We start from the raw sequence: 27,151 nt of genomic DNA, 5'->3' as shown, positions 1-27,151 counted from the left end.
ATTCCTTTTTTGCTTGACTCTCTGCTTTTTTCTCCCCAGGTTCCTGCCGTTGAACTCTGAGGCACAGAATGATTTGGGAAGGAGCTGTGTTGCTCAGCGTGGTCCTGGGAATCGGTGCTGTTCCCATGGATGATCCCGAGGACGGGGGCAAGCACTGGGTGGTGATTGTCGCAGGTTCAAATGGCTGGTATAATTATAGGCACCAGGTAAGACCATGACTAATGCTTTTCTTTATGACCCTGGTATTCTGTAAACAATCCTGCACATTGTCAATAGAACAGACTTTTTAAAAAGTCATTCATATTCCCCAAGGCTGGCTAAAGGATGTGTGTTGGCAAGGATGTGGAGAAATGGGGGGCTCGTAAAATGGTGCAGCCATTTTGGAACACTGGCAGTTCCCCAAAAGGTGAGACGTTGAGTCACCACATGACACAGCAGTTCCATTCCTAGGTATGCATCCAGAGAAATGAACACATGTGTCCACACAGAAGCTTGTACATGAATGTTCATGGCAGTATTGTTCGTGCTGGTGAAAAAGTGGGAACAGTCCAAATGTCCATCAACTGACGAGTGGATAAACAAATGTGGTACGTCCATACAAGGGGTATTATTTGGCCACAGAAAGGAATGAAGTGCTGAAGCAGGCTTCAGCGTGGATGAACCGTAAAAACATGCTGAGTGAAAGAAGCCAGTCACAAAGGACCGCATAGGATCCCACTGATATGAAAGGCCAGCATAGGGAAATCTGTAGAGATGGAAAGTTGATCGGTGGTTGCCAGGGTCTGGGTGGAGGGGGGAATGGGGAGTGACTCTGGGGTAATAAGAATGTTCTGGAATTAGAGAGGGTGATGGTTACACAACTTTATGAATATCCTGGATACCACTGGGTTGTATATTTTGTTTTATTTTTTTTAATGTTTATTTTTGAGAGGGAGAGATAGAACATGATCAGGGGAGGGGCAGAGAGAGAGGGAGACACAGAATCCGAAGCAGGCTCCAGGCTCTGAACTGTGAGCACAGAGCCCAACCGCGGGGCTTGAACCGGTGAACCAGGAGATCATGACCTGAGCCCAAGTCAGATGCTTAACCGACTGTGGCTCACCACGGGTTGTATATTTTATAAAGCTGACTTTTATGTGACTTTTTTAGTTCGGTAGAGTTGTTGCTTAAACCATCAGTTAATCTGTCAATTCTCAGAAACAGGATGCAGGGTGTGCTGGCTTCTCGTCTAAGAGAGCTTCCACAAGCGAACTCATCTCACCCCGTCGTCGTGGAGCAATGCACAGTAGGCCCAGTTCTTGTTTCCTCTTTGTGAACGAGAGGACTGAGGCAAAGAAAGTCAGTCCTCCACCCAGTGAGGCACTGATGGCAGGTGGTTGAGCCTGGATCAAACCTGGGCTGACTAGCTCTGAACAGCGCTGTCTAGTAGGAGGGCCACGTGCGTTGTGGTAAAATTTCTAGCAGCCACATTTTTTTTTTAACGTTTATTTTTGAGAGAGAGAGACCATGTGCATGCTGGAGGGGTAGAGAGACAGGGGGACAGAGGCTCGGACACGGGCCCTACACAGACAGCAGAGAGCCGATGTGGGGCTTGAACTCACGAACCGTGAGATCATGACCTGAGCCGAAGTCAGATGCTTAACCGACTGAGCCACCCGAGTGCCCCAACCACATTTTTGAGAAATAAAAAGAAACAGATGAAAGTAACTTTGCTACATCTTATTTATCCCAATATATGCAAACTATCATTTCACTGTAGTCAATATAAAAAGTTAATGATGAGATATTTTACCTTTTTTTTTTTTTTTACGCTATATCATCAGAATCTGGTATGCATTTACATTGACGGTCTATGCAGTTTGGACGGGCCGTACTTGAAGTGTTCGGTTGCCCCGGGAGTTGCTGTACGGGACAGCGCAGGCCTGGAGTCTGTGCACCCACGGCCTGGGCAGCGCTGCTCGCGCGTTACCCTCCGGGGCTGTCTGTTTTCGTTATCTGTTAGGCAGGGCGCTGGTTTAGAAGACCTCCCTACCAGCTCCGGAACGTGATGATGATTGAATGACCTGTTTCGTGAATGTTTTTGTGTGTTTGCCGAACAAGAACTTTGGCTTGACTGAAACGTTGTTGTCATGGCAAGATGATCCCTTGTAACATCTTAGTACTTAACCACAGACCTGACCCATTTACGGAGGAGCAACCTGAGTACATGGCTGATCCGTCTCTCAATTTTCTCCTCCCTCTCCCAGGCAGGAGAAAGATAAGGTGTTAAATACAGGTCACCGATGGTGAACAGGCTGATTCATCAGTCAGTCTTTTTTTTTTTTTTTTAGTTTATTTATTTTGAGAGAGAGAGAGAGAGAGTGCACACACATGTGGGGAAGGGACAGAGAGAGAGAGAGGGAGAGAGAATCCCAGGCTCGAACTCATGCACCTTGAGATCATGACCAGAGCCGAAGTCAGACACTTAACCGACTGAGCCACCCAGGCGCCCCTTAAATGTTACTTATTTAATTTTGAGAGAGAGAAAGAGAGAGACAGAGGGAGAGGGAAATCAGAGGGAATCCCAAGCAGGCTGCATGCTATGGAGCCTGATGAGGGCCTTGAACTCCTGAACCATGAGATCATAACCTGAATCAAAATCAAGAGTCAGATGTTTGAAACCGACGGAGCCACCCAAGCACCCCTTGCCACGCTGGTTTTTTGTACAACCCACTTAGAAAGAATATTATTGGTTAAACATTATTAAGTATAGGGATCCAATGACCCTTTCCTCTGAGAAAACCCTTTCTGTTTTTTCTTGTGGTTGTTGAAGGGTGCTAGTTTCCCCTGGTAAAATAATATCAAAACAGAATGAAGGGAAGCACTCGCTTCCCAAAAGAAAGAGTGAAAAACACTCATCCTTGAGTAAAGAGGACAGAGGCCGAGCGGAGGAAACGCGAGCACTGAGTCATCGCTGAACTCAGCACTTAGCACTACTGGCCTGGTTCTGTCCTCAGCCGCTGCCAACATTGGCCTTCTTGGCTTTGGAGGCTAATCATTAAAAGAGCATTTGAAAGAACTCTCCTCCTAGAACCTGCACAGACTTTTCAACCTATGTTTGGATGGAGGTTTACCTTCTTGGATTGACACAGCGCTTGTTCCCGCAAATTCCTTTTGTTGCGGAAGGACGGGGACACCAGGCCCAATTTAAATCACTGCTGAGTGCTTTGCTGTGTGCGTGATGATGGTTATTTAAATCATGTTTTGGCTTGACAAACTGGGTTCCTCTGGTTTCCATTTTGGGGTGGGATTACTGGATGGCCTCGAGGGGGTTGGTCTGAGGCGAGGTGGGTGGAAGGTCTGCATCTGGTGCCCTCAGCCGGTTGCGGGGGAGAGGGGGGAGGTAAGGCCTCGCCAGGGCAAGTGCCTGCAGTGTCCGGGCGGAGGAGAGAGGGAGAGGTCCGGAAGTGCAAACAGCACTCGGGGACAGGCTTGTCAAGGGGAATGGAATGGGCCACTACAGGAGGAACTGGGGTTGGAGGAGGGTTTCTTTCAGGACAGGTCTGAGCATGTGGAGGAGGAAGACCTCAGGTGGAACCGTGGGGGCGGCTGTTGAAATAGATTGCTGGTGAAGTTCACGGCCCCCTGGGGACTTTGGGGGTGACAGGAATTGAGGAGAGGCACATGTGACCAGGTGTCACTCAAAGGATGGGGGTTGGGAGGGTTTGAGGCCGTTGCTGGCAATGGGGCTCCAAGGTTTGCCATGTGTTGGCAGACGTCCCCCCACTCCGCTGGTCTGGTCTGGAGTTGGGTGGCGGCGGAGAGAAAGGGGGCCGCCACCTCCTCCTGGAAGCTTTAAGAGCATCTGTCCCAGGAGCTGGGAGGCAGATAGGCGGGTTTCAGTTGAGGCAGAGAGGGAGAAGGAGAAGCCTAGAACTCACTCTTCTTGTTGGAACTGGGAGAAAGACGTGTGATAGAGGGCCAAGCGACAGAGTCATCACGTTTCTAAAAGACCACCTTTAGGGGCACCTGGGTAGCTCAGTTGGTTAAGCATCGACTTCGGCTCAGATCATGATTTTGTGGTTTGTGAGTTCGAGCCCCACATGGGGCTGGGTGCTGACAGCTCAGAGATTGGAGCCTCCTTCAGATTCTGTGTCTCCTCTCTCTGCCCTTCCCCTGCTCATGCTCTGGCTCTCAAAAATAAATAAACATTAAAAAGTTAAAAAAAAAAAAGACCAGTTTTCATTTTATAGATTTTAAAAAATGTTTTTATTACTTTTGAGAGAGAGAGCAAGCTCCACACTGTCAGCACAGAGCCCGACACAGGGCTCAAACCCACGAGCCATAAGATCATGACCTGAGCCGAAATCAGTTGGATGCTTAACTGACTGAGCCATGCAGGAGCACTTGATTTTATAGATTTTTTTAAAAAATGGGTGCAATCACCACTTTTTAAAACAGCTCTATTGAGGCATACCTTTACATGTCCTACAGTTCATCTGTTATAATTGTATACTTTCTGTCAGTTTCAGCAAATTTATACAGCTCTGCAAGCATGGCCACAGTCCATTTTTAGGACACTTTCATTATTCTAGAAAGTTCCCTCATACCGGTTTGCTGTCAGTCCCTGCTCCCATCCCAGCCCCCTGCAACCACTGCTCTCTGTCTCTATTTTCTTTTTTTTTTTTCAACTTTACCACCCACCCCCCGCCATCTCATTTTAAACCTCTGATTCTCCTCTGGAAAGTTCGAGTTGGTGGTGGGCTCAGTGAGGCAACTCTGCAAAGTCCCTGACCCAGGGACTGCCTCACCCAGGCAGCACACAGTATGTACCAGGAAGTGATAATATGCACACATCCGTCAATGAGCAGACCAGGAGGCGCCTCTCTCTCTCAGATCCTTACCTGGCTCGCAAGTGGACCCCTCTCCACTGACCATGACCGGAATGTGCCAGTTGAGTTTAACCTTTGTTCTAAAGTGGTGGTTCTCATTTGGCTCACAGCTGGCCTGAGGTGGCAGCATCACAGGCAGGCATTGTCGGACAGTGGCTTGCATCAGGGAATCACGGGATGCTTTACAGGCCTGTCGTCAGAACTCCTAACACAAGCTGTGAACCAAGCTGAGTCATGGCAGTGTCTGCTCAGTGGCCCAGAGGGCCTTGCCTTCTTTATAGAATCTTGCTCAATACCGTCCTCACATACTGCTTCGTAGGCTTTTCTGGTTTTCAGGGGAAAATAACATATGGGCCAGATAGTGCAAAGGAAGTAATTCAAGTGGCTTTTAGCACCATTTCTCAAGTATTTGACTTGGTTTAACCCTACGCTTACTTGTTTTGAGTAGCAGTCAATTCTGAGTCTAACAAGGAGCCCCTTTAGGTTAACAAAGTTAGAGGCAACCAAGTACCTCTGGACCTCGGAGAGACCCATGACCTGACTGTGAGACTGCTTCTTGTGGAAGAAGGGCACAAGGCATGGTCGGGGTCAGGAGACCTGTGTTTGAATTGCCGAGTCTGTGCTGAGTCTGTCCCCGTTTGCAAAATGTGGATGAAAGCATGTGCCTGCCAAGGTGGTGGTGAGGAGTCCAAATAGTGTAGGAGAAGTGCCAGAACAGGACACGCCGAACCTGCCCTTTCTAAAATACGTAGCGTTATTGAGGCATGTTGTACATATCACATGTGATTCACCCATTTCAAGTATATAATTCAATGATTTTTTTCAGTAAATTTACCAAGTTGTGCACACATCACCATAAATCAGTTTTAGAACATTTCCATCTACCCAGTTAGATTCCCTCCAGCCCATTTGCAGCCCCAGCCCCCAGCCTCAGGCAACCACTGAAAATATACCTTCTGTCTCTATAAATTTGCCATTTCTGGACGTTTCCTATCGGTGGAGCCATTTGACATGTAGGCTTCTGTTTCTGTGAACATAACGTTTTTGAGATGTATCTGTGTTGTAGCATGTCAGTACTTTGTTCCTTTTTATTGGCAAAGAATATTAAATAGTATGTATAGACCACGTTTTATCTGTCGTCTTACCAGTTGGTGGACATTTGAGTTGTTCCCATTTATTGCCTATTGTGTGCAGTGTTGCTAAGAACATTGGTCTGTAAATCTTGGCTGGATAAATGTTTTTGTTTCTCTTGGGCAGAAAGAATTGCTCGGTCATGTGGTAACTTTAAGTTCAACCTTTGAGAAACTGTTGAGTCACTTTCCAAAATGGCGGCACCATTTTACATTCCCACAAGCAGTGAATGGAGGAGGTTCCTGGTTCCCACATCCTCACCAACACTTGTTATTGTCTGTCTAGCTGTGAATTGGTGTCTTGTGCTTTCAACTTACATTTCCCTAGTAATTAATGACATTGAGCATCTTTTTATGTGCTTTTTAGCCATTTGTGTATCTTAGGTGAAATGTTAATTCAAATCCTTTATCCACTTTTGATTGGGTTGATGGTCTTATCAATGTTCTTTGCATATTCTAGATGCAAATTCTCTATCAGATACTTGTTTTGTATATATTTTCTCTTACCCTGTTGCTTATCTTTGCATTTTCTTAATGGTGTCTTTTGAAGCATTCAAGTATTTAATTTTGCTGATGTCCAGGGGCACCTGGGTGGCTCAGTCGGTTGAGCGTCCGACTTCGGCTCAGGTTATGATCTCACAGTCTGTGAGTTCGAGCCCCATATCGAGCTCTGTGCTGATGGCTCAGAGCCTGGAGCCTGCTTCTGATTCTGTGTCTCCCTCTCTGTCTGCCCCTTCCCTGCTCATGCTCTGTCTCTCTCTGTCTCAAAAATAAATTTTGCTGATGTCCAGCGTATCAATTTTTTTGGCTTATGGACCTTACTTTAGGTGTCATGTCTACAACATCTTTGCGGTTATAACTCAAAGTCCTGAAGATTTTGTCCTAAGTTATCTTCCAAAAGTCTTATTGTTGTAGCCCTTACATTTAAGCCTATGACCCATTTTGAGTTAATTTTTGTGAGTAGTGTGAAATGAAGGCCCAAGTTCATCTTTTTGTGTGGATTTCCATATGGTCCCAGCACCATTTGTTGAAAAGACTGTTCTGTCCCTGATGTACATTTGATCCTTGGAACAACATAGGTTTGAACGGCACAGATCCATTTATATGCAGGTCTTTTTCAGTAAATATGATATAGTACTATACAGGCATTTTCTCTTCCTTATGATTTTCTCAGTAACATTTTCTTTTCTGTAGCTTACTTTCTTGTAGGAATACAGTACATAATACATATAAGTATGCGAAAGGAAGTAAAAGTCCTTCAACTTTTTCAAAATTGTTTTGGCTGTTCTTGGGTTTTTGCAATTTCCTATAAATTTTAGGATCATCTTGTTCACTTCTGCAAAAAAGCCTGCTGGTCATTTAAAAACATTTTTTAAATAGAATTAATTAAGTCTTCTCATCCGTGAACATGAGGTGTTTCTCTGTTTATTTTGATCTTCTTTAATTTCCCTCAACATTTTCAGATTTTCAGTGTACCAGTCTGACACTTTCGTTAGAGTTATTCTTAAGTGTTTTTATTTTTATTTTTTTTAAATGAACCTGGCTTCTGACAAAAGGAATAAATAATAGGATGGTTGTCACCAAGGGGAATGGGTGGGTATACCTGGTCACTTTCACTTTCATCATAAGAATAAGTTAAATCTGACGTAATATTGGTTTGATTTTTTTTTTAATGAAAAGGAAAGCAAAGAACTATCTATATGACCTGTGTGTGCAATTTAAAGAATAATAATAATGATAATAATAATAATAATAATAATGAATACCTGTATCAGACTAAAAAAACAAAAAACATTACTAAGACCCTATGCCCTGTCTGATTCAGTCCCCCTCCTTCCTGCCTGATGGCAAGCTCCTGAATTTTTTGTCAATCATTCCTTCACTTTGCTTTCTGGTTTTACCATATGTGTATTTAACTATAAACAACAAAATGTTTACTTTCGCCTGTTTTGGCCTTTATATAACTGTAATCATAGTGAATGCATTTTTGTGTGACTTATTCTTGTTTGCATTATGTTCCTGAGATTCATCTATTTGAAACATGGGTTGTATTCCTTCCTTCCATCCACCCATCCATCCATCCATCCATCCATCCATCGGAGCTTTATGGTATTCCATTATATGAGCATATGACAGTTTATTTTTTCCAGCTACTAATGGTCCTTTGGGTTATTTCTTTTTCCCTTTCTTTCTTTCTTCCTTTTTTTTTTCTTTTGCTATGAATAATCCTCTACTGCACAGGTTAGAGTTTTTTTAGGGTCTCGCTAGGAGCAGAATCCCTGGGTTGGAGGGAATGTGCTTCAAGTTGATTGGGTAATGGCAAGATATTCTCCCAAGTAGAATGCCAATCACACTAAACTTCCACCATCAGTGGATTAGTTTTCTAATGTTGCTATAACAAATCACAAGCTTAGTGGCTTAAAACAATGCACATTTATTATGTTACAGTTCTGGAGGTGAGAAACTTGAACAGGGGGTCTTACTACATTAAATCAAGATGTCAAAAGGGCTGTGTTCCTCTCTGGTGACTCTGAAAGAGGTGCCATGTTCTTACCTTTTCCAGCTTTTACGGGCTGTCCTCATTCTTTGGCTCATGGCCCCTTCCTCCATGTTCAAAGCCAGCAATGGCGCAATTGAGTCTTTTCTGACATTGTATCCCTGCAACACTGGTTCACTGCCTCCTTCTTCTACACACCAGGACCCCTGTGACCACACTGGGCCCACTGGAATAATGCAGGATAACCTCCCTATTTTAAGGTCAGCTGATGAGCCATCTTAAATCCATCTGTTTTAATTCCCCTTTCTTAGGTAGTGCAACATGGTCTCCAGTTCTGGGGATTAGGAGGTGGACATCTGTGGGGGCTATTTTCTTTCCTACAACTGTTAGTATTGAAGGTCTTCCTTGTTCCACAGAAACGGGGATTTAAACATTTTAGCAGTTTGTGTATGTATAAAATACTTATCTTAGTAACTATCTTAAAACAACCTGTTCAGATTTTCAGCTCCTCCCCCTCTCTGGGCGTCTCTAATTTTTCCGATTTCTCTGTTGTCCCTCCATGAAGCACCGTCAAGTTCTGGAGGCAGAGTGCCTGGGATATCTCGCTATGAGCTGGGTGGCTTGGGTAGGTCACCTTACCTCCGTAAGCTCCAGGTTCCTCTCCTATAAAGTAGGGATCATTACCTTAGTCACGTAGCATTGCTATGAGAATCCCATGAGGTGGCGCCTAGAAAGTCTCAGCACGGTGCCTGACACGTACTAGAAACTCAGTAGATGTATGAGCTTTTGTTATTTATTGATTCAGTCACCCATTCATGCAACAGCTCCGAAGTGCCAGACCCTGGACTCACTCGCCCAACATTCAGAACTGTGTATTTAACACCCATCGCTAGCTGTGAAGTCCATTTGTTGTGAGGCATCTACACCGCCGGGTTTAATGCTCGATAAGCTTTATTGCCGTGCTACGTACTGTGTAGAATGTGATGTGTACTGAAGGTCCAGTTCCTAGAGCTCCCTTCCTCAGAGAGGCAGAGAGCTGGGCTCACTATGCTCTTCATGTGTGTCTATTTGTTCGTGAAAGACACACAGGAGCAGAAAGTGAGAGAAGTTTTTCCTCACCGACCTCAAATGATTCCCAGGTTCCGGACTGGACCACGTGTCATCTGAAAAAGGAAGCAAAGAATGTCTTCACCCTCTTATGGACAAGGAATCACGTTAACAGAGTTTTTCTTTAAGCCCTAATGTTGTCACTCTTGCTATTTTTTTTTTTTTTTAAACTAAAGAGTACATTTCCTCCTTTCAATACCTGAGCTGACCTTCTGAGTTTTCAATTCCCTGAACAGCAACGATGGCAGCCAAAATTACTTGAATTGGAAGAATCCTGTCTGATACAAAACTAAGTTTTTAATCTGTGGTTCATCATTCTGTTTTTCAGAGCTAATTCTTTGCTTTTGGGAGACTTTTATATGGTGTGGAAAAATGAAAATAAATTCTTCAAGACTTTTTAAGGCCCTTGTTATCCATAGTGGTGATGCTGTGCATGTGTGTGTGTGTGTGTGTGTGTGTGTGTGTGTGTAACCCACATATACCAGGTGAATGAGAGTTTGGATAATGGGTGTGAGGTAGGGAGTTAAAGAAAAATTTTTTTTTAATGTTCATTTATTTTTGGGAGAGAGACGGAGACAGAGACAGAGCACGGGCAGGGGAGGGGCAGAAAGAGAGGGAGTCACAGAATCTGAGGCAGGCTCCAGGCTCTGAGCTGTGAGCACAGAGCCCAACGCAGGGCTTGAACCCATAGACCGCAAGATCATGACCTGAGCCAAAGTTGGATGCTTAATGGATTGAGCCACCCAGGTGTCACCTCCCTTAAAAAAAAGTTTGTTTTTTTTTTAATGTTTGAGGTGGGGAGTTTTAAAAATTGAGTTAAGGGGTGCCTGAGTGGCTCAATCGGTTAAGCATCCGACTTCAGCTCAGGTCATGATCTCATGGTTTGTGGGTTCAAGTCCCACAGCGGGCTCTGTGCTGACAGCTGGGAGCCTGGAGCCTGCTTCAGATTCTGTGTCTCCCTCTCTCTCTGCCCCTCCCCTGCTCACGCTCTGTCTCTCTCTCTCAAAAATAAATAAAAGCATTTCAAAAAATTAAAAATTGAATTCAAAAAAGACTGATGTATATGGTTTAAAATAATTTATTTTTAATTTTTTTGATTTGATTTATTTTTTGAAAGAGAGTGTGCGAGCAGGGAAGGGGCAGAGAGAGAGGGAGAGAATCCCAAGCAGGCTCTGTACTGTCAGCGCAGAGCCTGACCTGGGGCTCTAACTCATGAACCATAAGATCCTGGCCTGAACCAAAACCAAGAGTCAGATACTTAACCGACTGAGCTACCCAGGCTCCCCTAAAACAAGTTAAATACTCGAACAATAAGGAGTGATTTACAACATGTGTTCCACGAGAAAGAACTCCAAAATTGACCTCCTTCTGGGCAGAATCTAAAACTTGACAAAATCCTTTCTCCAGGCGGATGCATGTCATGCCTACCAGATTGTTCACAGAAACGGGATCCCTGATGAACAGATCATTGTGATGATGTATGATGACATTGCCAACTCTGAAGAGTAAGTAGGGAGTATTTTTGAACTTGGTGATGAATTCGGGATTTTTTTTTTTTTTTAAATGCATACCCGCTCATAGGAATGTTTAGAATTAGTATTAGAATATAAACGTTAGAACGTGCACAGACTGGCAGATGAAATCCCACAGGGCTGCTTCATGTAGAGCTTTGAACACAACTGGCGGGGGGGGGGGCACCCCGGCAGTGTCAGTTGGCATAGGAGTTGCTGAAGGGTGTTTGGGGCTGGTGGCTTTGGGAGAGTTTGAAGTGTAAGTTCCTTCTTGGGACACCTGGGTGGCTCCGTCGATTAAGCGTCTGACTTCAGCCCAGGTCATGATCTCGCGGTTTGTGGGTTCGAGCCCCACGTCGGGCGCTGTGCTGACAGCTTGGAGTCCGGAGCCTGCTTCTGATTCTGTGTCTCCCTCTCTCTCTGCCCCTCCCCTGCTTGCACTTTTCTCTCTCTCTCTCTCTCTCTCTCAAATAAAACGTCAAGAAAAGAATTTTAAAAAAAAGTGTAGGTTCCTTCTCAGCTCTGCAGTGCTCATTCCTGACCTCCGAGCAGGGGCAGGCAGCACAGAGGGGTTGCCTCGGTGGCCCTGTGCGCAGGAGACTCTTATTTGTAGGCTGGATCCTACTGCCCTTCTTTCCGTGCTAATTTGCTTTTATTGTTTGTTGAATTCAGCTTTACAAATAGTTGGTCTCATGCCTGCTTATCTGCCGTGTTGAGATCAGGAGCAGCATTATGGCTACTAAACTGCACCGGTGCTCGTCTCCCCCCACTTCTTGTTTTCCCTGCTGTGGCCAAGGACGGCTGATCACACGACAGCACAGACTCCATTCTGAGCTTTCTCGCCTGAGCTCTTGTATTAAAGTCTTGTCTTCTGCCCCATCTTTTTCTGTAAAGAGTTTTGCTCTGAGAGATCTCTCGCTCGGGTCTTGCCCCCAGAAGGCCGTACGGTTCCTGCAGGAGGCCAGCCACACCTGTCATTTTCAGGACAGCCCTTCACTGCTCCCACCAAGAACCGGAGAACTGTGGGCTGCCTGAGATCCCCAGGCTCTGAAGTCACTAGCACGTTGGCGGCTGTGCGGGTGATGAGAAATGTCTCTGACAAACGTGGTCACCCCCTATTTTTGTACATAACGGGGGCATAGTTTTGAAGAGAGATTTCAGAGCCATATCACACCGCGTGCTTCAAATGTGTCCCTCGGTTTCTTTGTTTTCTTCAGCAACCCCACGCCAGGAATCGTGATCAACAGACCCAATGGCTCGGACGTGTACGCGGGGGTCCTGAAGGACTACACCGGCGAGGTGAGGGGTACGAGGTTGGAGCCAGCAGGGCTTGTGTTCATTTCAGTGACAGTATGCCCCTCGTTCTCGCATTTCTGGGATCAGAACCTCACAACACTGATTTCTGGGCGGTGCTTCGTGTTGGTATTAAGATTTGCACTTGAGTAATTTCTGAGAGTTTTGAAAGAAAGCTGAGGAAAGAAAAGGAAAAAAGCTAGAAGTAAGTTGTAGTCTACTGATCTTTAGTTTCTAGTCTTTTTTTTTTGTAAGTTTATTTATTTTGAGAGAGAAAGAGAGCGTGCGTGCGCGAGTGGGGGAGGGGCCGAGAGAGAGGGAGAGAGAGAGAGAATCGCAAAGCAGACTCCACGCTGTCAGCACAGAGCCTGATGTGGGGTTTGAACTTACAAACCTTGAGATCGTGACCTGAGCCGAAATAAGAATCAGGCAGTTAACCGACTGAGCCACCCAGGTGCCCCATCTAGTCTTCTACTTTAAGCCTGATAATGGATTTCCTTCAACAATACCTGATTTTCTTGAGATCTTAGCAGAGATCCTTGCTGCTAATCTGATTATAGAGCTGTGCTCTTTTCTGAAAATGGATTTTCTCAGCACCAGCCCTGCTGCAAAGAAAGCATCACTGGATTTTGCGGAGATAGTTTTTCATTAATTGTAATTGTGTATCACTTATGAATTATATCGCTCCCAATTGAATTCTATCCCTCCCAATTGATAGAGGCTTTATCAATTGATACATTTTTGAAGATACCATAATGACTGCCACCGCATGGTTTTCCGGATTGTAGAGGGATCTCTTAGGAACTAATATTCCTGGTAATAAAGGAGCATCTATCTGAAATTCAGAAATTCTTTCAATTTTTTTTTTAAATTCCAGCACAGTTGAATTGAACATGTGCTTGTAACATAGATGGTCTCATTTTTATGAAATTGTTTTTATATAGTGTGATAAAGAAATACTTGGAATCTTAGTGGTAGGGGGTAGGATTTTTGGCGATTTTTTCCCCCTTTGTACTTTTCTGTATTGCTTTATTTTTATTTTTATCTTTTATTTTAGAGAGAGCATGTACAGGAGAGGGGGGCAGAGGGAGAGAGAAAGAATCTTGAGCAGGCTCCCCACTCAGCACAGAGCCCGACTTGGGGCTTGATCCCATGATCGTGACCTGAGCTGAAATCAGGAGTCAGATGCTTAACTGACTGAGCCACCCAGGTGCCCCTGTATTGCTTTTTTAAACGATCAGGCATCAGCATTATAAAATCTTTAAGGACATCAAGTGTCCTTGGGATTTGACCTCCTAGGCAACAAGCTGGATGCAAAGGGAGGCCCAGTGCTGGTGCCTCTCCTCCCTTTCTGCTGTGCCTCTGAGGTGCTTTGCTCTTCCCTGGCTGTGTGTCCCTACCTACCAGCATCTTTGGGTTTCTGCACATGGACTCTGGGATGGTTAGGAAGGAAAGGCGGGCTTGCTGAGTTGCCATCAGCCAAAGGCAAGATGATATTTGAGAAGAGGTCATGCACAGGCCCCAGAAACACTGGCCTTGCTTTGGGTCTACTTTGGTTCCAAAGTGTTTGCTCTTAAACCTTGAGCCTCGGAGATCTGTGGACCGCTGGCTCAGGTCTGCTACAGACTCAGCAAATGCTCTGATTGAGAATGACACGTATGTCTGATTTTGACTTCCAAATTCTTTGTAGGATGTGACCCCAGAAAATTTCCTTGCTGTGTTAAGAGGTGATGAAGAAGCAGTGAAGGGCAAAGGATCTGGAAAGGTCTTGAAGAGGTAATGTCTGTTTTATAAAGCCTCCCACACTTTCCTAATGACTTGGCCCCCAAATAGGTATTGTTCTTTGCTCCCGTCCTGTTTACTCATGAGAAGTAACAGAGTGGGAGCTTTGTCCTGACTTACGACAGGCCGCACGGAACCGATGGCTTCACTGGGGAGCGCATTTCTGTACTGATTAACCCTAGGAGCCAGGGTCCTTCATTATCATTAATGAAATGTTCTCTGTCACTTGAAGCGACTGCTTTTTGTTGTCCACGGTCCTAGGGCTGGTATTTTTCACTGCCAGCACAAAACACTGAGACAGGCGGGAAGCCCTGCAGCCGGTCAGGTTGTAGGGTCTGGCCTTCCGGTTCTGTGCTGTGTTCGAGGTCAGCCCAGTGGGGGAGAGGCGTACGTGTGTATACACAGCTCTCACCTTCGTCCTGGGGAAAACCACCCCACTGCTTGCTGCCGGCTCTGGGTGACCGTGACCGATGGCTTGTTAGCATCTCTTGATGTAGCACGTTAAGTGATGTCAGGGACTTCAGTAACATGCCCTCAGACTCTCTCAGATCCTTGGCAAATGGTGCTGTTCCTTTCATGCTAGAAGGGAACAGTGGGCACAAGGATGGGCAGGTGGGCCGGGCACACCGTGGGCAGACTGCGTGCAGGCTGAGGGGCCTGGAAGGGAAGAAGTCTGCGCTGAAGGACTGTGTTCAGCTGTGTGTGCTGACCTCCTTCCCTCATCTTAGGGCAATCTGGTTGGAGAGTATGGCCGCTGGCATGAGGCCCGATTGCCAAAGGACTTCAATGTTTAGGGAAAAAAAACCATGTTTTTAATATTTATTTATTTTTGAGAGAGAGAGACACACACACACACACACACACACACACCGAGTATGAGCGGGAAAGGCACAGAGAAAGAGGGAGACACAGAATCCGAAGCAGGCTTCAGGCTCTGAGCTGTCAGCACAGAGCCTGATGCGGGGCTTGAACCCACAAACCTTGAGATCATGACTTGAGCCAAAGTCAGACGCTCAACTGACTGAGCCGCCAGGCGCCCCTAGGACCTCACTGTTTGAATCATACCTGGTTCAGAAGCCAAGCCACCCAGCAGATGTCTCCTCCCGGACCGTAACTCACAGCTCTGAGGCTCTGGGATGTGCCTTGTGGTTCAGGATCACCCTCAGCAGGAGCAGAGGGCACCACCCAACAGTAGACCGTCGTCCTGGAGCATCTTCTTACTTTTTTGATGGAGCAACTTTTCAGAGAAGTCGAAGTGAAATAGTGGAAATTTTGACCTTGTGTGTCCCGCTCTCTCGGCAGCGGCCCCCGGGATCATGTGTTCGTTTACTTCACCGATCATGGAGCTATTGGAATACTGGTGTTTCCTAATGACGATGTGAGTTTTCCTTAAAATTATAAATACAAAGTAGGAGACTAGCAAACAAAACCTTGGCATTGACATGAAACCTGGGATGTGTGTTTCTCATGTCCTACCAGGGTTGGTTTCTGTGTGTGGCAGGTGAGTGTGGGGGACACGCGTAGCGGCTTGAAATCTGTCTGGCAAGTTTTGCCTACATTCGTCTTCGTATCTGAGCCTTAGTAAAAGGTCTCCAGACCCGGGTGCATTGCAGTAGAGGCAGTAATAGAACACGGTCTCTGAACGCTTCAGACGAAGTGATGGAGGAGAGAGCACATTCTTGTCCCCTTTTTCTTTTTTTTCTTTTAATATTTATTTATTTTTGAGAGAGACAGAGAGACAGCATGAGCGGGGGAGGGGCAGAGACAGAGGGAGACACAGAATCCGAAGCAGGCTCCAGGCTCCGAGCTGTCAGCGCAGCCCGACGCAGGGCTCGAACCCACGAAGTGTGAGATCATGACCTGAGCTGAAGTCAGATGCTTAACTGACTGAGCCACCCAGGCGCCCCTCTCTTCCCCTTTTTAAATATTTGAATAAAACACATGAGGTGCCACTTTGGGATAGTGCTGCTCACCGTGATTCTTTCTAAGGACCGGTAAATAACAATTTACAAAGCATCATTAGGACTTTTTTTAGGGGGGTTCTCTGGAGATGTTGGGCTGAATGTCCGTATTCTTATATTTCAGCTTCACGTAAAGGATCTGAATAAGACCATCCAGTACATGTACAAACACAAGATGTACCAAAAGGTAACGTCAGCGCTTGGGGCAGCCTGCGGGGAGGAGTACGAGGAAGGCAGTAGACGCAGAGCCTGCCGTATACTGTGACTGCCCCAGCCCCAAATGGCTGTTATCTGGGGAGTCTCCTTGGGATCGGTCTTGACCGCTGGTTTCCCGGGATTAAACTGTAAATGGTAATTCTAGGGCTTTAGCTGTTAGATCAGGATCACTGGAGCTCTTGTTAAAACAAAGTGTGGACCCCACCTCCAGAGTCTGACTTGGAGGCCTGGGGAGAGGCTTGAGAACTTGCCTTTCTGAGTTGACATGGATACTGATGGTCCAGGGACCACTTTGAAGACCACTGTTCTAGCACCGACTTCAACTGGGAGCAGCCGGGGAGGAAAACGCCATCGTCTAATTTTCACGTTGGCCGTCGCTCGCCCTTGTAGCACCCTTTATAGAAACTGACCAGCTCGGGCATGCACGTGATAGAAATGTGGAAAGAGGGCCTGCCGCACGGTCTCCCTGAACTGGACGGTGGAACAGTTTTCCTTAGCATTGTCTATGGCACCATTCGCTCTGCACCATTTCAACTAATGGATCATTTTCGTCTGTTAGCGATGAATGGGTTTGAGTCCTTCCGGTTTGCATGACAGCAGGTTCTGTGGCCTCCAGCAGCAGCCTCTCACGGCAGAGATCTCTCCCAGAAGCAAGAGTCAAAAGACCCTTAAGGATGGGACAGGAATGTGAGCAGAGCCCGCATTTGTGAGAGGTCCGTGCCTGGCCAGGGTGTGAGGTCATGTGTCTCTTTCACCTCACAGATGGTGTTCTACATCGAAGCCTGTGAGTCTGGGTCCATGATGCGCCACCTGCCCTCCGACATCAATGGTACGTGGTGGTCGTGCTGGCCTCTGAGCCAGGCTGGGTGGGCAGGTTGCTCAGTGGCGCGGTTGGTCATTGATTCTGCCGACGTGAAGAACCGGGCGGTGTGTATAAGCAGGGGCTTAGGGCAGCCTGGTGCACAGAAGCGGGGGTGAGGGGTTTACTGTGGGCAGGAATAAAGAATAAACAAACAATAAAGAATGTGATGTGAGCTTCATGGTGCTCTTCCAGGTTCTAGTAAAGCTACTTAAGTCCAAGATCACATAGCCTTTGGACGAGCTTCGGTCCCTTTGTGATGCACTGCTTGCCGGCCATCTGATCTTGGGCAGTTGACTTACCCTCTTTGGCCCTCAGTTACCCCCGTCTGTGAAATGGGGATGAAGATGCTGTCTGTTGGGAGAGTTGCATTTTAAGTGATACCACTTGCCCAGCACGATTTTGAGCCCATAGCAGCTAGGTAGTAAACGGTAGCTATTGTGTATATTCAAAGTGTTCGTTTGTTTGGTAAATGTTAGCTTTCTCCAGCAATGAAATTAGGTACATGTTCTTCAAGTTTCCAGAGCTATTGAAATGGTTCAGATTATTCTAGAATCGCTTAATATCCTAACAAGCACGCGGGCTGCTTATTACCGCCGGCCGCGTCCGTCAGCCAGCTTCTCTGTCTTCCCCATTTCATCTTAGGCAGTTGCTGTAAACAAGTGAGCAGGGCTGGGTACGGCCGTGTCTCTCTGTCCTGCCCGTGCTGTTGGCAGGTGGCGAGCTCTGATCACACCGGGCGGGAGGGAGAGGCTCACGCATCGGGTGGGAGCCACGGCAGAGAGGAGAACATAATGAAAAGATGTCTTTAACTCCTACTAGTTTACGCGACCACGGCTGCCAACCCCACCGAGTCGTCCTATGCCTGTTACTATGACGAGAAGAGGTCCACGTACCTGGGGGACTGGTACAGCGTCAACTGGATGGAGGACTCGGATGTGGTGAGTCCCTAGGGTCCGGCCGTCCAGCTGAGGCTGAGCCGTCAGCTCTGACTTGTCAGAGGACTTCAACGTTGGCATCTTTGCAGGAGGACTTGACCAAAGAGACCCTCCACAAGCAGTACCAGCTGGTGAAATCCCACACCAACACCAGCCACGTCATGCAGTATGGAAACAAGGTGAGAAGGGCAGCCTGGCCCCCCCGTGGATTCCCGAGCCTCAGGCTGACTCGCCTGGAACGTCGATCTCTTGGCGAAGAGAGATGGGGACCCAGGGGAGAAATGGCCGAGGCGGCGATGGCCCTGCCTCTCACAGCCAACTGCATCCTGGGCCCCGGGCCCGGGCTCTGGAGTTGGACCTTACCAGGCTCAAACTCGCAGAGTTGTGAGATTTGGGGCGAGCTCCTTAGCTTCGCTGCATCTCCCTTCCCTCCTTGGTCAGAGCCTCAGTGTGCAATTAAAGAAGGTCGTGCACCCAAAGCACTGAACAGGGCTGGCACACACTAAGAGGTCTCTGGATTGAAAGCTTCTGCCTCCTAGGACCCCACATCCTGCACGTTGCACTTGTTACTTTCACCCTTTGGCTAGAACTTAGGGACTTCCGCTCCCCCCCCCCTCCCCCACCCCGCCACTGCCCAGAAGGGACCTAGGTGGTTAAATGGGTAAGATGATCAGGGCTGTCTAGACAGAGGTCACAGCAGGTGGCTGCTGAAGGCTTGGGCCTTATGTGCCACCATGGGCGGGCGTGGGGGGTGGCCAGCCCTTGGGATGCTCACTGGCTGAGACCCGTTCCTTTGATGCAAGCATTGGCCTTCTAGAAAAACTTGTGAGCTGGTCAGGCCAGCTGCCTTCAGCTCGTCCCTGGCAGAGTATGGACTGGGGCCTGGAGGCCACGAGACAGGCCTTCAGGATGCCACGGGCCTGGCCAGGCTTCTGAGTGGGGGTTCCGGAGCGGGGAGCAGAGAGAAGGCAAGGGGGGAGGTGACTTGGACGAGGCAGGGTCAGACGTGGCACCGCCCTGGCCGTTTGGGGGGCTCACGGGGGAGAGGGCACCCAGCCACAGCTCCTTGTCCCTGGCTTCCTGTTCACTTTGTGATTTCCTTGGCGCCGGCCCTTCCTGGTCTTGGTCGAAGAGGTATGATGGATCTTTGCCAAATGTTACATGTTTCTGTATATTTATTTTTTTGTCTTAGAACTTTTTTCGAGTATTGTTGCTTGGTTTAGGAACAAGAATACTTGTAGCGTTTCTCTCCTTCTGATTGGGATCCAGTCTGGAGTGACCTGTGCAGGCAGAGTCTGGCCGTCGTGCTTGTTTGGCCCCGACTGTTAGCCGGACCCTCTGTGGCTTTAGCTCTGTCCATCTCAGTGGACCCAGGCCTCAGCTGCAACCTGAATGGATGCTTTGCACCTTCCTATTCCTGGTCTCTAGGGACAGGCAGGTTAACATGGATAGGGGAGCACAACCCAGGTCGTCACTGGTTGAAACGACTCTGGCCCCAGCTCTGCATGACTGTGGAGTAAGGATCGTCTATATATGAAATAATTAGCAGTTCTCCTCCAAAGGATGCTGGATATTTATTTTATTTTATTTTTTTTAATGTTTATTTTTGAGAGAGAGAGTGAAAATGGGGGAGGGGCAGAGAGAGAGAGGGAGACACAGAATCCGAAGCAGGCTCCAGGCTCTGAGCTGTCAGCACAGAGCCCGACGCGGGGCTCAAACCCACAAGTCATGAGATCATGACCTGAGCCAAAGTCGGACGCTTAACTGACTGAGCCACTCAGGTGCCCCTAGATGCTGGGTATTTTTGAAGTTCATCATCAGTGGATTTCAGGAGCTCAAATGTGTTGCGTTGCTCGCTGCTGAGGGCCAAGCCTCTGTTTTCCGGCTGCAACTGTGGCTGTTCGGTGGTCCTGAAACCACATGGTGTGAACTGTGAGCCTCCCTCGGAGAGGCGGGACCCAGGGTATGTGTGGCACATCCGCTCTTCTCACTCAGACTGGTTCTCTCCCTCTCTCCTCAGTCGATCTCTTCCATGAAGGTGATGCAGTTTCAGGGTATGAAACACAAAGCCAGTTCTCCCATCTCCCTGCCTCCGGTCAAGGACCTTGACCTCACCCCAAGCCCTGAGGTGCCCCTCACCATCATGAAAAGGAAGCTGATGAGCACCAATGATCTTCAGGAGTCCAGGAATCTCGTGGAGAAGATCCACAGGCATCTGGACGTAAGTAATAGTTAAAGGAACCATCTCCGGATACTGCTCCCAGCCTCACCGGGCAGCATGTATGAACTTGGTCTCTGCCTCCTGACAGTTATCCAGCATTGTTGGAGCCAGGTGACAGCACTCTGGGGCCACTCCGCCTGGCACATGGGGGTGTGTGGGAAAGGAGACTAGTCTGTGCTCTGTGTAACAGAGGAGTGAGCAGCGGCTGTCCTCATCTTCATTCTTCATTAGTAAGCTGACCTTGACCTCTTTCTCTGTCCTGTATCCTGCCAAGAAGTCATGGCATGTGGGTGTTTCCCTTTTATACCTAGTTGCTTAGAAGACATTTTTATTTTGCTACTTGAACACTAGATTAAAAATTTTTTTTAATGTTTATTTATTTTTGAGAGAGAGAGAGACAGAGTGTGAGCAGGGGAGGGGCGGAGAGGGAGGCAGACACAGAATCCAAAGCAGGCTCCAGGCTCCGAGCTGTCAGCACAGAGCCTGATGTGGGACTCGAACTCCCGGACCATGAGATCATGACCCGAGCCAAAGTCGGATGCTCAACCCACTGAGCCACCCAGGAGCCCCTGAACACTGAGATTTTAAAAATATTAACCGATTTAGAAATAGCAGTAATAAACTCATTTTGTGCGAAGGTATTTTTTTTTATTCATCATTTGGGAAGGAAACGATGCCCGCTCTGTGCCCCTCTATCTGTCTGGTGGTTTCTGGAAGAGGCAAAGTGCCTGTGAACACACTGCACCATTTGTGGGACAACAGTCTACTTTGGCACAATTTCTACGTCCCCCTCCTTTTCTCAGAGTGGGCCATGCCTGCTCTTCAGGTATTTAGATTGAAATGTTAACGTGCGAGAAGACATCCGAAAGGCAGGGTATTTCTAAAGGCTTCTAGCTGTTCCAGAAGCCTCGCGTGCACAACCTCTTGCCTTCTGTAGGACGCCTCTGTTGGCATCTGTTTTGACATCCTGGGTTAGAAGTTGCACGAAGAGAAGCCTTTAAATGGGCTCCTAACCTGATCCAGGGTTCCAAGAGAGACTGCGTTAAGTAAGGTACATTTTGAAAAGATGTGTTTCTTCACAGGCTAGGCATGTCATCGAGAAGTCAGTGCAAAAGATCGTCTCCTTGATTGCGAGGTCCGGTGCTGAGGCGGAGGGGCTGCTGTCGGAGAGGGCCGAGCTCACGGCGCACGACTGCTACCAGGCAGCCGTGTCTCACTTCCGCACACACTGCTTCAACTGGCACTCACCCACGGTAAGCCCGGACCCCTGGGGGCCGCTGGCTGCTGCACCCTGCCTCCCCTGGGTCAACTGAGCCTTTCCCTGTGTCTTCAACCCCTAAAGCTAAATTAAGGTTGTCCGCTAGAAATCACGTGGGATGCGTTGCCTTGTAGAAGGTTCCATCCAGGCTGAGGAAACAATGGACTCATTCAGAGGCCTTTGATGGGGACAAGAGGAGGAAGTTCAGCCAAATTCACTGACCATAAATCCTGGCCCCAGACACACTCAGTTGTTTTGTGGGTAGGAGCTTACCAGTCATGACTCAACTCCCATTTATATTTGACTGAAGGGGCATTCCTTCTCTGTACACTTGTGCTGTCCTGGCCAAACACCGGTCACATAGGCTTTCTCCCTTTCGGGTCTGTTCTGACCCCTCCCCAAGCCTTATTGTTGGAGTCAGGTGCTGGCCCGTGGAGGACAAGGTAACAAGCTTCTGCAGATTGTAGAACGTCAGGTGGGAAGGCGCCTGTGGTCAGCGCTACGTGATGCCGGGATCCTCCTACAGAAGGGGGTCAGCAAACCGGCCCACGGGCCAGATCCTACCCGCAGCCCTTTTTTTTTTTTTTTTGGTTTTTTAAATTTTTTTTTTTTTTTTTAACGTTTATTTATTTTTGAGACAGAGAGAGGCAGGCATGAACAGGGGAGGGGCAGAGAGAGAGGGAGACACAGAATCCGAAACAGGCTCCAGGCTCTGAGCTGTCAGCACAGAGCCTGACGCGGGGCTCGAACTCACGGACTGTGAGATCATGACCTGAGCCAAAGTCGGACGCTTAACCGACCAAGCCACCCAGGCGCCCCTATAAATGGTTATATTGGAACACAGCCCTGCTCTAAATGCGGCATCGTGTCTATGGCTGCATTCACACTGCAGCAGAATTGAGTAGTTCATACGGCCCACAAAGACTAAAATATTTCCAATCCAGCCCTTTACAGAAAAAGTTCGCCGACTTCTGCTTTAGAGCTGTGCTCTTTGGTGTGGTAATTGCCAGCCTCGTATGGCTACTTACATTTCAACTTAAATGAATTAAATTAATTCAAATGCAGTAAGATGTAACGCTTAGTTTCTCAGTGGCATCGGCCACATTTCAGTTGTACAGTTGCCACAGGCAGCCAGTGGCTGCCGAACTGGAGAATTTTGTAGAACGTTTCCGTCCTCATAGAAAGCTTTGTCGGGCCGTGACGGGCACACCTGGTCACGCTTGAATGCTTCCAGAGATGGAGTCCTTGGCACTTCGGATGTAGCTCTCCATTACTTGGAAGCTCTCGATTTTATTTTTTCATTTATTTACCTTTGTAAAGGAAGTATTTTTCTTACCTATTAAATGATTAAAAATGTCCCCCTCATTTAATAAATGCACTGTCTCCTGGTGGTGTTACTCTTCTTAAAAAAAATTTTTTTTATATACATATTTTTAATGCTAATGAATTTTTATGAAAAACACAAACACAGCCAGGTGAGAAATGAGCAAAGGAGCTAAATCAAAACGTCACACAGAAAGATACCCAAATAGCCACACACATAACAAAACAGGCACAGTCCCTCATTATTCATCAGGGAAATGCAAACAAACACACAAAACAAAACACGAAAAAGGCAAATCTAACAGAATGGCTAAAATTAGGAAGACAGAAAACGACATCTTCCGGTCACGACGAGGTGCAAATGGAACTCTCGTTCGTTGCTGTTGGGAGTGGAACTTGGTCACCGTCTGTGGAAAACTGGTACCATTTATGGTAGATTTGCAGTTAGGCCTGCTCTGTAACCCAGCAATCCCACTCCTGAGTATATGCTGAACAGCAATGTCCACACTTCTGTACTACGAGTCAAGTACAAGTATATTCCTAACAGCACTATTTGAAATAGCCAAATACTAGAACAGACATGTCCCTCAATTGTAGCACTGATTAAAAAAAAAAAAAAAAAAAAAAGCACTGACAAATGTGGTATATTCATGTAATGAAATACTGTGCAACCGTGAAAATGAACAAGCTCCTGCAACATACCATATGGATGAACCTCACAAATACAATACTGAGCAAAAGACATGGACCCCAAAATGTATATACAGTATTACTCCATTTACATAAAACTCAAAAACAGGCAAAATGAATCTTTGGTGTTGGTAATTACCGCTTACCTTTGGGGAAGAGTACACTTGATGACTGGGAAGGACCTTCTAGGAGGTTCTGGGGTTCCTAGGATGATGGACCATCTGTGGTGGTTATACACATATATTCACTTTTTCAAATTTCACTGAGCTATGCCCTCGATTTGTACACCTTCCTGCTTATATGTAATATTTTTTAACTTTACTAAAAAATAAATGTATTACAAGTTTGTAGAAATTTTACTTCTCAAGATCCATTCTTAATTTTTTTTTTTTTTAACGTTTATTCGTTATTGATAGACAGAGACAGAGTGTGAGCAGGGGAGGGGCAGAGAGAGAGGGAGACATAGAATCTGAAACAGGCTCCAGGCTCCCAGCTGTCAGCACAGCTGTTCAGCGGGGCCTGAACCCACGAACTGCGAGATCATGACCTGAGCCGAGGTCGGACGCTTAACCAACTGAGCCCTGGTGGTGGTACTCTTTTGCGCCCTGGAATCACACAAAATGAATCTGCTCCTTCTTCCCCATGAGAGTTCTCAGATTCTCCTGAAGGTTAAAATGAATCTGCTCCTTCTTCCCCATGAGAGTTCTCAGATTCTCCTGAAGGTTTTTCAAGATAAACATCCCGGTTATTTCAGTCTTAGCTGTTGCGTGCCATCTAGTTTGGTATCCACCCCCCATCCATCTCTCATCAGTGTGTCCCTCCCAGAATGAGGTTCCCAGAACCAAACGCCAGGTGGGCGGGGTGGGGGGGTCCTAGGTAATAGAAGGGAGCAGGGCCATGTGGACTCTTCAGTCAGGAGGCCTGGCCCGGCACCGAGAACGCTCCGGGAGGCTCGTCAGCCCTCAGGCCAGGCTGCATTTTTCACAGGAGAGGGAGCCCATGAATCTTCTCCAGATTACCGAAAAGTGGAGGGGGGGGATCCATGAGCTGAAGAAGCTCAAGAGGCACAGATCGAGGTGCTTTCCCCCCAAAACCACAACAGTGGGATGTTCCCAGGTTAGAAGCTGCTTGTGTGGTGGTGATGGTGTTTGACGATGTCTTTTTTGGTGTTTTCCTCTAGTACGAGTATGCTTTGAGACATCTGTACGTGCTGGTCAACCTTTGTGAAAAACCTTATCCGATTGACAGGTGAGCCAGCCCTGGGCCTTGCAGGGTCAGTGTCATTCCAAAAGCAGAAGCAAGCAGCATTGCTAAACCTTTTCTGCAAGTGGACACTTTTACTTCTGCCAGCCACCCCCTCTCACGGGAGAGGAGTCCAAAACTGACGCCTCCTCCGTGAGATCATTGTTGGGTGGGTCCGTCATAAAGGATGACCTGTTCCAGGCTGGATTAGGTTTGTGTGAATGTTCTTCAGAGCTGACATGGGTCACCAACTTCTTCTTCCTGTTTTGCACAGAATAAAATTGTCCATGGACAAGGTGTGCCTTCATTACTACTGAAACACTGCCTTCCTGACGGGTTTCCACGAGGGAACACTGCCGCTCAGAACGCGTGCTAATCCGGGCAGAAGAGGTAGAACAAGAGGGAGGCGAGCCTCCCAGGCCCTCCTGGGGAGCGCGGACATTCCCGGGCCACCCTCTAGGCCTCGCACAGAGACCTGCTCACCGCTGCCTACTTCCCCAGCCTCCTGCAGGTCCCGTGTGATGCTCCGATAAAACCACAGATTGGTGTGGGGAAAGCTCTGTGTTGAGTATAATTGCTTCTTGGGAGGTGTCTGTGCTCATTGGTTTGAAGGAGCAGGAAGTTCACTGGGGCCTCTGTAGCCAGTGAAAGTCTCTGTTCTGCGGAATTTGAAGCAGGTAGGGTGATTTTATCGAAGAGGGATGGATGCCCCAAATGGAAAACTATTTTTAGGAAATCTCATGATTTTTGATTGCTTTTGTATCTTATTTATCAATAATGGGCAAATCTCAAAAAATAAAATTTTATAATGGAATCTGAGTATTAATTTCAGGCCCCCGACTTGGTTAGTTTATGCTCTGGGCCTCAGCTCCCTCACCCCGTCCCACGGCTCTGCCCTTCCTGCCCCTCTGTACTTCTCGGATTTCTCAGCCCCCTGTGCCTTTGCTACTTACTGGTCCTCTTGCCCCAGAGTGCCTTTTCCTGCGTGTGGTAGGTTCTCTAGGTGTATCTGAAGTGCCACGTCTCCCTTGAACCTTCTTCCACTTCCTCCTGGCCCCCTCACCCCCTCATCGAAGGTCCTCTCCCCTTTCTGTGTTGATTTGTATCTCTTACAGCACCTGTCAAGATCTGCCTTTACTGGGGAGGGGGTGTCTCAGCTCCTGGAGGGCAGAGACTGACCAACTTACTGTTGTTTTCTTGGCCCAGTGCCCCACACTGGGAGGTACTCAACGCCGGGCTCGCTAAAGACACGTAAGTAACACTAACCGTATCCATGCAGCGGAATATCACAGAGCATTAAAATGGAACGAAGCTCTTTATGTGGGAACGTTAAGCCAAGTTATCAGTCACTAAAGACCATGTGCTACACGATTCCATTTGTATCTATTTGTCCAGAATAAGCAAGTCTATAGAAGCAGAAAGTGGGTGAATGGCGCCAGGCAGTGGGGCGAGCAGGGAACGGGGAAGGAGCTGTAGCTGATCGCCATGCAGATTTCTTTTTAGCGGTGACTGAAAATGTTTTATATTCGCATAACTCTGAAAATACAAAAAAGCCCCAGAATTGTACACGTTCAGTGGAATTATGCAGTTTACTCGTTACATTTCAGTGATGCTGTTTTTAAAAACAAGCCATATAGCCAGATGCTGTGTAGCTAGCTAGCTAGAGAGAAAGCAAATGCAAAACACTAAGTAAACCCCGATATTCATGACCGCCTGTCTTTATGAAGTGAGACCTGTCTTACTTAACAGTGATTGATGCCCTTAAAATTTTTTTTTAATGTTTATTTTTGAGAGAGACAGAACGTGAGCAGGGCAGGGGCAGAGAGAGAGGGAGACACAGAATCTGAAGCAGGTTCCAGGCTCTGAGCTGTCAGCATAGAGCCCAACGTGGGGTTTGAACCCACGAGCCATGAGACCTGAACCAAAATCGGACGCTTAACTGAGCCACCCGGGCGCCCCTGATGGATGCCTTTAAAGTTTGGAGTTATGGATCGGACGTTGGGACACTGGCCAGAAGGGTTATGTCCGTGACAAATTCCAGGTGTTAACTTTTGTTTCTAATGGGCCCACTTTCTATCAGCACAGATTACCCTTTCTCAGCGAGGCTGTCCTCCGGCTAATCAAAGGACCTCAGGATAAAGAACTCTTACCATCCTACAGATGTGGGGGAGCCCTAGGGTTTTAGGTAACAAGTGCACGAAGCATACTGTGTGTGTCATCACTAATGGTCAATGATGGGTGAAACGGAGGGC

The 27,151-nt window shown here is 47.3% G+C and overlaps 1 protein-coding gene across 2 annotated transcripts; it reads left to right on the top strand.

Annotated features, from left to right (window-relative positions):
* Positions 1–18: 18 nt before the first annotated feature.
* LGMN (legumain) lies at positions 19–25,713 on the top strand. 2 transcript variants are annotated; one of them, XM_019462096.2, is made up of 13 exons: positions 20–206; positions 11,013–11,110; positions 12,334–12,415; positions 14,100–14,185; positions 15,494–15,569; positions 16,277–16,339; positions 17,131–17,197; positions 18,050–18,168; positions 18,255–18,344; positions 20,186–20,386; positions 21,469–21,639; positions 24,838–24,905; positions 25,174–25,713. In XM_019462096.2, the coding sequence occupies exons 1-13, from the start codon at positions 69–71 to the stop codon at positions 25,214–25,216; spliced, it is 1,302 nt and encodes a 433-aa protein (XP_019317641.1). In that variant the 5' UTR covers positions 20–68; the 3' UTR covers positions 25,217–25,713. The 2 variants fall into 2 exon arrangements, with proteins under 2 accessions (XP_053745700.1, XP_019317641.1); XM_053889725.1 differs by lacking the exons at positions 21,469–21,639; positions 24,838–24,905 and having other exon boundaries at positions 19–206.
* Positions 25,714–27,151: the final 1,438 nt, after the last annotated feature.

Source organism: Panthera pardus, unplaced genomic scaffold, assembly GCF_024362965.1.
Source record: "Panthera pardus isolate Hobbes unplaced genomic scaffold, ASM2436296v1 HiC_scaffold_24, whole genome shotgun sequence".
In the NCBI taxonomy this organism is placed as follows: domain Eukaryota; kingdom Metazoa; phylum Chordata; class Mammalia; order Carnivora; family Felidae; genus Panthera; species Panthera pardus.
This window is presented reverse-complemented; position numbering and strand designations above follow the sequence as displayed.